This window comes from Ailuropoda melanoleuca, chromosome 6, assembly GCF_002007445.2.
Source record: "Ailuropoda melanoleuca isolate Jingjing chromosome 6, ASM200744v2, whole genome shotgun sequence".
NCBI classification, from domain to species: domain Eukaryota; kingdom Metazoa; phylum Chordata; class Mammalia; order Carnivora; family Ursidae; genus Ailuropoda; species Ailuropoda melanoleuca.
In genome coordinates this window covers 24,934,229-24,947,448 of record NC_048223.1, presented here as the reverse complement: position 1 = coordinate 24,947,448, position 13,220 = coordinate 24,934,229, and the positions used below count along the sequence as shown (strand labels likewise).

At 36.3% G+C, this 13,220-nt stretch overlaps 1 protein-coding gene across 2 annotated transcripts in view; it reads right to left on the bottom strand.

The window, feature by feature from the left end:
* Positions 1 to 13,220, bottom strand: part of UBE2E2 (ubiquitin conjugating enzyme E2 E2) — a 377,176-nt gene that overhangs the window by 82,447 nt on the left and 281,509 nt on the right. For both annotated transcript variants that reach the window (XM_034662067.1, XM_011229536.2), the window contains one exon: positions 2,658 to 2,790. In XM_034662067.1, coding sequence (XP_034517958.1) covers positions 2,658 to 2,790 — 133 coding nt within the window. The remainder of the gene's footprint in view (positions 1 to 2,657; positions 2,791 to 13,220) is intronic.

Here is a 13,220-nt window from a genome sequence, read left to right as displayed (position 1 = left end):
AAAAGCCTTTGTTTTAGTTAACAGCTTTCAAGACACCCACAAACTTTCCCCCACTTAGCATATCTGCCTACAAAATCTGGTTTCTAAAACTGATAAATTAGGTGGCGGTAATTTGCTTTCAAAACTTCCCATAGGTTTCTAATAAATGTGCATTTAAATTATGATCTGAGTTACCAAAATTTGATTTTTCCTTTGTCCTAAGAGATTGTTTATCAAATTCATTCAGTGGAGGAACTTATTTTTTTCTGGTACTATTCTTGACAGGTACTAACTCTGTTTTCCGTTTTTTTTTTTTTTTTTAACAGAAATATTGGCAAATATTTACTCTGAGTAAAAGGAAGCCCACTGTCTCAGTAGAGCTATTCAAAAGCAGACTATGCAGCTGTGGGTCAGATTTTCCTCGTAAGAATTAACATCTATTTCCCTGTAACTGACACCCTTCTGCTTCTATTTTTGTCCCATCCAGCCATCCAAAATAAGGCCTGAATCCTAACCCACACCACAGTTCCTAAAACATCTGAGGACAGATATCACATTCCTCCTATGTTCTATTTTTACTAGTGAACATCTCCAGGTTAACTGTGTATAATTCAGTGGAAAATATATGGTCTGTGAAATCAGAAATCAGTAAATGCTTGGTTGTCTATTATTGGAAACCTCTCTAAGCCTCATCTAAGTTTTCTCATCTGCGAAAGGGAACACCCAAGCCTCAGTACGGTGTTTTAGAAAAGAAATGAGTTGGCACAACTGATATCCACTGTAGTGTTTTACCCAAAGAAGAAGTTCAAGAATGTAGATGATTCTCTCCCCAGCTTATTTTTTGTTTTGTTCTTAAAATGAAGAACTTAGGAGTGAATGAAGCACTCCAGATACAGTGCAATTGGTTTAGAGTTCCAAGGATTGTACTTCTAAAAATGTCTCCTTAAGGCTTCAGGAACCTTAAGTTCCCACAGAATTTTAGTCAGCCAAAATCCCACAAATTTTATTTATATGAAAATAAAGAAGGTCTCTCCTATCATGTATCATGATTTCTTTCTGCTTGTCACTGAAATACTATGCATTTAGCTGTGTTAAATTCCATCTTGTTAGGACCATCCTTTCAGTCCACTGAGGCTTTTTTGGAAACTGAATTATTTTATCTAATCTATTAGTTCTCCCTTCTAGCTTTAATCTACACATTTCTGTCATGCAGAACTTGGATAAGCCCACATTTTCTGAGATGTATATTTCAGATGTACAGAACAGCCTATACCAAACTCACAAGCAGCACAACTGCCTGATTGGAATTGTCCCTCCCTTTCCCCACTCTGTATTTCCTTTACTGAAGAGGCTGTCAGAGATAGGTCCTCACATCACCAGTAGTGCAGTAAGTACTCCAGGTGATTTATGGGCTGGTCCCAAGTAGAATGAAAGACAAAAAATTCCATTCCAGTAAAAGGAGAAAATAAATATTAGATGTACTATGGCTTTGTCACTGAAAACCAACCTAATGCAGGTATGGGTGGTCACCAGTGCTACCAGTTCTGTCAGCTTGGATAAAATGTATCATGTAATGTAGAAAGGAATATGGGCTTTGGAGTCAGACTTCCTGGGTTCAAATACAGACACTACTATTTGCTTGCTGTGTAATGCTGGGAAAGTTACTTAATTTCTCTGTGCCTTGGTTTCTTCTTTGGTAAAATTATAGTTATTACTTTTGCTTTGGTAGCAAAACAATATTCAAGCATCAATGGAAAGGAAGGAAGAAAAAAGAGGGAGAGTGAGAGGGAGGGAGGGAGGGGAATTACAGAATTTCATGGTAAAGGTTATTGTCCTATTTTTGCTTTTTAAAACTGTCCATTCCAACCTACAACTCGAGCAAGTTTTACTTCCCTCTGCACGCAAGGTTAAAGTCAGGTCAAATAAGAATTTTTTCTTGGTGGCCAACACAGACTCAGTGTTCTTAGGGTCTTTCCCTTTCCAAAGTGGAGAATAAATTTAAACTCATCAAATGACTGACTTAGAGGCAGTAGAAAGGAACGTGAAGAATTCTTGAAGTATATAATCTTGTCTTAAATAAGTGCAAATTCCCCTATGGTTCATTAGTCATTTATATTAATCAACTATTACAAATACATTTTCACTAAATGTTCTTGGCATCACTTTTAAGTCTTTGTAGGTCACACTTTCCATTCTAGTGCATGTATACGTCATGTGAGTAGCTGAACTGTGGAGGCATCAAAACTCCGTAGCTGGTCCCTGAGACTTGCCTTAGTGGGGCTCCCTCCTCAATTAGTCTGGCAACTGCGCTTTGCTCTGGCTCCAGCTTCAGGCTATGTCTGGTTTTCTGGGTTCTAGTGCTGGCATAGGCCCATTCTCACTCACCTAGTTCCACCCATAATGTGCTGTTTTATGTTATATTATAACATAAACCACAGAAAGGAGACACTGAGAAAGGACGAGAAAAAGCAATGAAATATGAGTAAGGGGACGGGGTAGGGAAATAGCCTATAATTTTTCACATTCTGTTTCCTTTTACATACAATTAGCCCTGGGAAGTTGTCTAAGTTAACAGAATAGACATGCATTCCTAAGATATGTATATTTAAGAATATGTATATGTAAATACATATACAACAATACATATTGCTAAAAATGGATGAATACTTCATACTGACCTTAGGGGGTTTAAACGGATAGTCTGGTGAAAAGGTAATGTCAAGAAAGAACACCCCTCCTTCATAGACAGATCCTGGGGGTCCCAATATAGTTGACCTCCATTCATAAATGTTGTCTCCTTTGGGTCCAGCACTGAAATAAGACATACAAATGAAATGTGCTTAGAGATTATGTAAACCCTGGAATTTAAAAAATTCTATTTATGGTAACAATATATTGAGCAATTCCACAAAAACATAACAAATAGGGTAATTCTATATGATGATTCATTTGTCAATATCGTCAATACTCTATGAAGAAAAGATGCTGGTATTACTTAATGATATAGTCACAGGGTGAAAGAGACAAATTTTTGAAGACAGAAGGGCCACTAGAGAAAAAAAAGGCTAATAAAAAGGAGTCCAATTCCTTTCTTAACAACTGAGAATACAAATGAGGTTCATGGAGATCAGTAAATGTTCATCAACCATAAAACTCAGCTCAAGTATCATATCCCATATCTCAAGCTTCCTCTTTTCTCTCCTTTCAGCCAAAGAATCTCTGCCCCCTCAACCTCTATGTATCATAAGTAGTGTGGTCTATAGAAAACAAGATGTATAATTTCATTTTATAACCATGTTTTTAATTTAAAAATTTTTTTAAGTGAGATCTATGCTCAATGTGGGGCTTGAACTCACAACCCCAAGATCAAGAGTCACATGCTCTACCAACTGAGCCAGCCAGGGGTCCTTAGAACAGTTTTTGAAGTGTTTACCTTTCTGTCCCTCCCTAGAAGTTCCCTGAAGAATAGATTTTTGCTTTGTCTTAGGGCCTAGTAAGTACATGTTTGTTTGACGATGACGGATTAATAGGAAAGCAAGTGAAGCCACACGGCTACTAGTAATAAACATCTGTCCCTGAGGCTCAGACAAACTCACTGAGGAAAATAAGGCCCACATAAGTCAACTGAATTATAATTTCTCGAGTGAACAGAGAACAAAATGAGATTATAATTTAGCTTTTCAGTGTTCTTTTTGCTACATCAGGCTAATACCCTCATCTAGTAGCCATAAATGCCCCTCACACCCTGTAGCATAGTGGGCAACTTTTTGGGGAAGATTTTATTGTCAACAAAAATTTAGCTACTACTCTTTCTTATTTTGAAATTAGTTTATATCTACAAAAACTTCATTGTTAAGCAGTATATAGAAAAAGCATGCATCTTAACTAAGTTGGGATATATTCTGGGAATGCAAGGATAGTTTATTAGAAAATTATTAGTGTAATTTACCTAAGAGATTAAAGTTGAAAAAAATGGATAATCTCAATGGGTGCAGGAAAAGCACTCAAGAGGCTTAATAATAGCCATTCATGATAAAAACACCAAAAACCAAAAAACAACTTTTAGCAAAACTGGAATAGATGGAAACTTCTTTAACCTGATAAAGAACATCTATAAAAAACCTCACAGCAACTAATATATTCAGTGACAAAATATCAAAAGCATACCCTTTAAAACTGAGGAATAAGATAAGGATGCCTACTATACCTACTTCTAATCATTACTGCACTAAAGATCATATTCATTAAGGTATGAAACACACAGGAAGGAAAAAACAAAAGGTATATAGATTGCGATGGAAAAAATAAAAATGAGCATTTGCAGTATGTATGTACACAGAAAAATCTATACACAATTTATTAAGCTTAATAAAAGTTTACAAAGTGGCTAGATTTAAGATCAATATGAAAAGTCAACTGCATTTCAACACACCAACAAAATTAGAAATTATCTTTTAAAATAGCTTTTATAGTAGTACTAAAAATAACAAAAAAACCTATGAGTAAGTTTCATAAAAATATATAAGATTTTAATGGAGGAAATTATAAAACTTATTGAAATACAAAGAGAATTAAATAAATGGAGAGAGATACCACGTTTCACGTTTATGAGTAGGGAGACCCAGCATCCTGTAGATGTCTGATCCAATGCAATTCCAATCAAAAGTCTAACAGTTATTTAAAAAAATGAAACTTGACAACTTGATTCTAAAATGTGTTTGGAAGCTCAAAGAAATCCCTCAACTTTTCCACACGCTTACAGGAATCTGATATATGGCAGAAGTAATGGGGCTAAGAAAACAGTTTTTGTATATGGCAAATAGAGAAACTGGATTTTTACTTCAATAAATATACAAACCTTTGTTGTAGATGGATTAAGCACGTCAATGCAAAAGTCGGAAGTTTTAGAGGTTGCCTAAAGAGACTGACAAGCCACAAACTGAGAAAAGATATTTGGATCATTTAAAATTGACCAAATTCTAGTGTCCAGAGTATACAAATTCCTATGAATCAATAAGAAAAAGACTAGCAACCCCTTAGAAAAGACATAAATTGGCATTTCCAGAAAGAAGTAACAAGAATGGCCAATAAGGCATATGAAAAATATCCAGTCTCATTAAAATCAGGGAAATGAAACTTAGAATTACAGTTCAGTATTACTTTGCACAATGTATAGGCAAAGATAAATGCATGACAAAACCATCAAGTGCTGATGAGGATGTGGAAAAACAAGAACTATACATTGCTGAAGAGTGTTCAATCACTTTGGATAAGAATGTGGATGGACTTATCTAGTTAATCTATTTACTCCTCTATTGCTACATTTCAATTGCATTCCTAGGTACTGTCCCCAGAGAAACTTTTACACATGTGCACCAGAAGACATATACAAGAATGTTCATGGAAACACTATTTTTAATAGCAAAATTGTAAATAACACAAACGTCCACTGACAGAAAAAGGAATAAATGCACCCAAAGGAATACTACATAACAGTGGAAACATACTAATTAACATGGATTAATCTTAAAAGTGTCATATTGAATAAAAAAAAGCGAGTCTAAAGGAATATATACAGTATGATATTATTTTCACCAAGTTTAAAAAGAAGCAAACAAGAAAATGTATTGTTGAGGACAAAAATATATGTGATAAGCAAGAATATGAATGATAACAAAGCTCAGAAGAGTAGTTTCCTGGGTAGAATCAGATGGTGGAGGAGCAGCACACAGGAGATTACTGGTTCTGGTGATGTTCTACTTTTCAGCATGCATGGTGGATTCAGGAGTTACCTGTTTTATTATAGGTCTCATAACTTACTTATGTGTTAGATATGTTCTTATATATGTACCAAGTTTTCATATTAAGAACAAGTATGCCCCAAAAGTCTACTAAAATGCTATATGAGGAAAGCAAGTTGCAACATAAGTACACAGTGTGATCTTATTGTATAGACTAGAAATATAAAAATAGTATTTTATATTGTTTATGGATACATATCTATGTCAAAGTCTTTGAAGAAATGAACTGGAAAGATAGGCCTAAATTCATGACAGTGGTTGTGCAGGGAACAGGAGAAAAGAGGAGTAGGGTGATGGGATAGCTCTGAAGATGGGGAACGAAGAAGAGGTCAATTTTAACTCAGTTTGGATTTCTCTTATTTAAAAAGGATGAAGTGAAAAAAAAAAATCATAGTTAGCCAAGTTTATTGCAAAGTGCTGAAATATACTGAGAAGCAGAGCAAGGGGCCAGAGAATAACATTCCTGCCCCAGGTTACACTTTACCTAACCTCTCCTGAAGCTGACGGTGAGGTACAGACAGAATATATTCAAGCCAGATGACAATAAAGCTTTGGCAACAACAGCCTCTTGTTGCCAGACAAGCTCACTCATTCAGACAAATAATACACACGGTTACACCCTGAGCTATAATTAGACCCAATATGAATAGATAAGTTTATCAGAAGGAAGAACTTAAAAGTAGAGCAAATTATAGGTTTGTAGTTACAACACATCTTCAAGGTAGCTGACAACATTTAGTTTAAAAAATACAGAGAGAACACAGTTATGAAACAATGTGCACAGACATGTTTCCCAAATACCAAGACATAATTTCTCTGAGTCACTTTGAGAAATCTTAAGATGACATTCTAAGAACGGTCATCACAGTTAATTATATAATTTAGGCTAACTGAGGAGTCACCAAATAGTGCCGCCAAGGAAGGACTCAGAAGTACAAGTCAAGAGATACCTCACAAAAGCAGGCAATGCCTGTAAGTTACTTACATTCAATTCATGCTCGTTTTAAATTTTATTTGGCTCTCTGTCAGAATACCGTATTTTCTTCGTTCTCTGAAGTCAGTCAGCTATCTATACAGTTATCAATAATTGAATAAATAACACAGCTAACATTATCACTCTGAGTTGGTTTATACTGTCCAAATATGCCTTTAAAAAAAATACTAGTAGTAACAAACTATCTTGAACACAGCTTGGTGTTTTAAAATGCATCTAAAACTTTTAATACTTCTCAAATATACACAGATTAAGTCTTAGCAGTCTGGCCTCCTCTATCATCTTAGAAGTGAAATGTTGGCACCACCTGCAATCCCAAAGCTTACAGCAGTGGTTCATAAACTACACAGCCCTCTGTCCCACTCCCATTTTGATAGGTTCCAGTTGAGAAATCCTGGAATAAAAGTACAGAACTGTGTTGTACAATATGATAGCCACGTAGCTATTGAGCACCTGAAATGTGGCTACTTACTCAGATATGCTGTAACTGTAAAATATATACCAAGTTTCAATGACAATGCAAAGGAAAGTAAAATACATCACTGCTTTTTGTTAATTACATGTTGAAATAATATTTGAGATATATTGGACTAAAAATATATTAAAACTAACCACCTATTTCTTTTTATCTTTTTTAATGTGGCTCCTAGAAAATTTAAAATTACACATGTGGCTCATATTGTATTTCTATTCGACAATACTGTTCTAGAACAGTGTTGTCTAATAAAACTTTCTGTGATAATGAAAATGTTTTAGTTCTTATCTTTATCCACTATGGTAATCACTAGCCACATGTGGCTTTAAGCACTTGAAATGGAGCTAGCAAGAATTGAGGAAGTGGATTTTCAATTTCATTTGATTTTAATGAATTTAAGTCTAAATAGCTCCATGTGGCTAGTGGTCACATATATTGGACAATACAGATCGAGAGGCTCCAGTAGCCCATAGTGACCAAGTGAGGTTTTTTTTTTTTAATATGTCAGAATTATTTGGATTTATATAAAACAGAAGAATGGGCTTTCATATACTTTGGACCAAAAAAGTGAGAAGCTGAAGCTGCAGACCATTTTACATTTTCAATGATCACTTCCCCCTAAAGTTGACCAAATAAAAGTTAGTGCCATGGGCACCTGCACTGTAGAGTGATGGTGAAGAATGTGACTGGACTCTAAGTCAGACTTGCTTTTCTGAATCCTAGCCCCACCATATAAGGCCTGGAGAGCCCTGGGTGAATATGTAATCTCCCCATATAATCTTTCAGTGTCTAAGCTTCCTCATCTATGAAATGAGGCAACTACAGCACGAACCTTGGGCAGCAAATGAAGTTTTAGTAGCGTTCTACTCCCAGAGCTTGGAAAACGGGGCCTGCAAAGGCTCGGATAGTACGCTTCCGACTGTTAGCTACTATTCTAGGTGCTGTGATGCTTTGTGGAGAATACAGAAGCTCACCAACACACTCAAAAGCTTAATTGCCTAGTGATTTATAAGAAGGGTTTCAAGATCCCAGGACTAGAGAACAGGCTACCAGGACCCAGACATTAATAATCACGATTACTACGACCATTTTCACCACCATCATCCTGCAATCTAATCTTAGGGTGCGCACTTAGATAGGGCAGAACTTTGGAAACCATCAGAAATCAAAGCTGCCACTTCCAGGATATCCCATTTTGCATTGAATGGAATGTTTATTTAGCATCAGGATTTTTAGGTATGAGGTTATTTAGCAATGTTTTCCCACTTGCTAATGATCAATACCCTCAATTTTATTTTCAGATTCTATTTTTTAAAGACGATAAACACAGCTAACAGAGTTACATTTCAAAATAAAATGCAATTAGATAAATCTATTAAAATGCAAATATCAGCTAGCAAATTACAAATTAGTTAAATAACCAAAGTTGCCGCTTGGAGAAATTCTGTTAAGGGAATCAACCTTGTAAACTGTGTTCAGCTTTCTATGTTGCTGCCCACAGTGGATGAGCCCTTCTATACATATGAAATATTACACATGTACAATAAAAATGCTGCAAGGGACTAAGCACTCACTGTCTTTATTTAAGATCATAAGACGTTTTAAATACATCTCAATACTTCCAATGTGCTGTGCACAGCTGTGACTTTAAGACCAAGAGTTTTTGGCTGTGCCTGCTGCCTTTCATTTAACATCAACTCTGAGAAAAAGAGTAAGGTAGCCCAGGCAATGTAGGGATCTTGGCTCCACAGGACAAGAAACTTGCCTTTGCAGAGAATTTCTGATCTGCCAACACTAACCTCAAATAGATGGGGACAGAATGGTGAGGAGAAGACAGTACAAGGGATTTCTCAGGAGCTCTGAAAAACTCTGCTTATATGTCAGATTCCACATAGCTGAATCCATCCCTTCCAGGAGTGAGCACAATGTTCACAGGCAAATGACATACTGCACATATATCCAAAGTCCCTTTGAGAGTAAATAGCTGCAGGAATATTGAGCTTCTTGCTTATAACACAATAACGTATGTTTCTCTAATGCTAAACTGGAAGGAAAGAATAGTTCCATTCCTTAAAAAAATATGAAAGCAAGGCCCAGACCAGTTACAGATAAGGATAGTAGGAAAGGCAACTGAAGAGGGGAAATACCACAAAACTGTATGAATGAAATGAGAAAAAACGTGGAAGTGGGGAGTTGATCAAGGGGGAAAGTATTTTCAGACTTTTTCTCAAGGTCATAAACTGACCTATTTGTGGCTAAATCTAGCAGTGTCTTTTGTTTTCATTTTACTGAAATTGTAGCTTCTACTCCCTGATTCCTAAAAAGCTCTCTTCCTCAGGTATCTCTCCAAAGGCTCTCTCTACACTTTAGGGTTCCTCTCCAATTCTTTTGCCCTCTTCAGTAATAGCTATTCAATGTCTGCCTTCCTAGGGGTTCTACCCTCAGTTACCTTCTTCATCTTCATTCTAGGTATCTCATTATCCACCTCTGACAATCAACCTATCAAACACTGATGGAACCTCTAATCTGGTGGGAAACCCAAGAGTCATTGTTGACTATGCATCCTTCCTCCTTCTCTTCTCTAAATTCTCCAAAGCCAGCAGAATCTCTGTAATCTGCCTACTGACTGCATTAGCTCCCACTTAGATGATGGCACCAGCATGCTGTTTCCCGACCTCCAGTCTTGCTCTCCTCCAATCCATCCACCAAACTGCAGATAGGGCAATTTCCAGAAAATCCTTTAAGTGGGACTTCTGTTTTCCTGTTTTCCCTGACTTCTTAATGCCTTGAAGATCAGGCCCAAGTTCCTTTGAAGCATACAAATTATTTCAAAAAAATCTGGCTCCAGTTGACCTCTCTGGCCTCATCCCTTACCACTCACCTTTCCTCCAGCTCCATTCTCCTGTCAGACTGGACTTACTTATAAAACTTTCAAGGCAGCTGGGCTTTTTCTTGCCTCCTGGCTTTGGATAAGATGCATTGTAGGTCTGACCATTCTATTTGTCCTTTAGGTCTCAACTTAGGTACATTCTCCTTGGGGACATCTCCTTTACCCTCAAAGCTTAAGTACTCCTTTGGAAGTGATAACATTCTATGCAAACACAGCATTATAAAAAGTCATTTATGGGACCTTTAATACTTGGAAGAGAAGAAATCTTAAGAAACAGCATTATCTGGGTCACCGGAAAAAAGGAACTCATTCTGATAGTGAAAAAACATCCCCTATAGCTAAGAGGGTATTGAGAAAATAGGCCAGGATTGTAGCTCTTGAGAGGACAAATGAAGAATGGTATTTCATAAACTCCTGAGGTTTCCTATATTTGTATGTAGTAATTTTTTTTTGAAGACCAATAACACCAAAGTCCATCACATCTTAGGAGGTTAGGATATAATAGTGGTGATAGAAAAGATCCATTCTGTACACTAAGCTCTAAGCAGAACTGAATGATTAATTATTTTCTCCTTCATACATTTTCTTTCTAGTTCCTAGCAGTCTGGTCCTTATTCTTGAAATATTCCAAGAAAAAGAATTATTTTATACTTTTTATCAATGTGTGCTTAATTAATGGGAAGGATCTCTGTCCTTAATCACACTTTCCAGATTTGAGATGTGAAGATAAAAACAAAAAACAATGATTTCAGTTGACTGTAGATATCTTTCACCAAATTGTACTTTAAAGTCACTACTGTCATCTAATTTGTATCCTATGTTAATAGTGTCAACAACTAAGAGAGGAAGAGACTGGAGAAAAACAGGTATTTAAACAAAAAATAATTACTGCTTAATAATTACAATACTTCCTTTTCCCAGGGAAGGCAGTAGCTAGTAAGACAGCATCCATAGTGAGTAAAACTAGCCTTCTGTAAGTTACTGAGGAAGAACAACTCAGTGACTTGATGACACCTTAGGCTTCTTGCTTCTTTCTATATTACGTGTACAGTGTGTGGATGGGTGGGTGTGTGAATTTAATTCTCCCAATGTGTGATATATTGCAGTGAGTATACAACTTTGCAACAGACTTAAAATTTTAAGACATAACTGTATGAAATAATGAGCAAGGAAAAACAGAGAAATTGGGAAGCAGGAAGGAAGACCACAGGGACAAACTGCCTATGGTTCTTTTTCCTCCCAAGCTGCATTTTTATAAGACACATACACTTATAAGGACAAAGACAGTCACAGTCAAAAAGAACCAAATCTTTTTTATGTATGTGGGTTGTAAGAAATAAAGTTACAATATAAAGACTTGGGAGACCATCTAGTTCAACTTCTTCATAACACAGAAGAAGCATTAGAACTGGACTAGAATTTCACCGAGTTAGACAACTAGGCATAAAATCAATCAGAATTACTTAAAATACTGAATTATAGGATTTTTAATCCTTTAGATAGCTGAAAGGACTCTAGAAATAAGTTCATCAAGTTATTCACAGCCTATTTTTTTTCCTTTTCAATATACCCTCTTTCTTACAGAAAGAATCATTCCTTCAGCAGTCATTCTGAGCATGTATTTGGGGGGGGTGTGATAATTTGATAAAATGGAAAAGCTCCTCTCCCACTGAAAATCACTTCTATCAAAGCCTTCATTTCAAAAGTGATAAAATTAAGGTTCTACAAAGTGAAGTGCTTTGCTAAAGACCACACCCATGAAAAAAAACCTGAGCCCTCTGATCCTAAGGAGAGGCTCTTACTGCTTCACAACTGCTGTCAACTTAGATGTGAAGACTCAACTGGAAAATCTATACAGTGACCATTATGATGAACTGCCCCGTGTAAGACAGGAGACCAAAGATCGACACTAACACTGGGTTTTATCTTTTTATCCTGGGCATGTTTTAAGGACTAGATTCAGGTTTGTTGAAAAGCCATTTTTATTTTAGTTACCCAATTCTTCTTTTTTGGCTTTTCAAACTAGAAATACTGATCTTATGCTACTCTCTCCATTTCCTTAGCAAACGTATCACTTCTTGCAACACTGCTTCTGTTGCCCACCTCCCACCCAGATGCTTGTGCCTCTTCTCTATTCTGAGATGAAAGGTTGCAAGGTACTCAGGATTTCCAGGACTAGCCTCTCTTTTATCTTCACTGCAAGAACAATTCTGGCATGTGAGCTAGCCAATGTAGCAGGTAATGTTTCTTTATCATTTAAAATGTACCCCCATACACATGTAAGACAGGAAGGCTGTAGAGCTTTAACGTGTCTATTGATCTTACCTGAAGGTTAAATAAGCTTTTGACAAGAGTGCAAGCCAATGTTGCCCTACACAGTTCTGAGGAAGCCAAATACTTCCCCAAATTTTTTAGTTCTCAAAAATGTTACTACTCCCAGAGGACAGAATGTAAAGATCCCTGGTATCATTCCAAATGTAGTTTTTTTTTGTTTTCTAACATTTATAATACTGTATCAGAGTAAAAATTCCATTCGAAAGTTACCAGAGAGGAGATTTTAGCGACAGTTAACTATTCTTAGGATAGTTAAGGTTTATCTGTTTATTTGTATAGTTATTATCAAAGCAGTTTGTTTTCCAAGTGGATTAAATACCTCCAATATACTCAATACACATTTCATTGGCTGAGAAATGTTTTGTTTTTGGATAGGATAAACAATAATTACTTCATATGGCTAATTTATTCCCCAAAATGTCAGCTGTGGTATCCTACAATCTGCATTTTTCTTTGTATCCCTGACATTACTATCTGGCTCCAAGACCCACCATCACGGTTCTCTTCCACAGGTCAACTAGAAGGCCAATGGCAAAAGTAAACAGCACACACAGATACATGATAAATGTTTGTTGAAAAATAATAAATAAACATCTTTAGTAAAACACTAGTCTATTACTATAGCTTAATAGTAAAGACAGTGGGCTTCAGATCAAGATAGCCAGGGGTCTGAATCCTGGCTCTGCCACTAATGGTGTGAACTGAAGCAAGTTATGTAGTCTACTTTCCTTTGCTTTTGAAAAATGG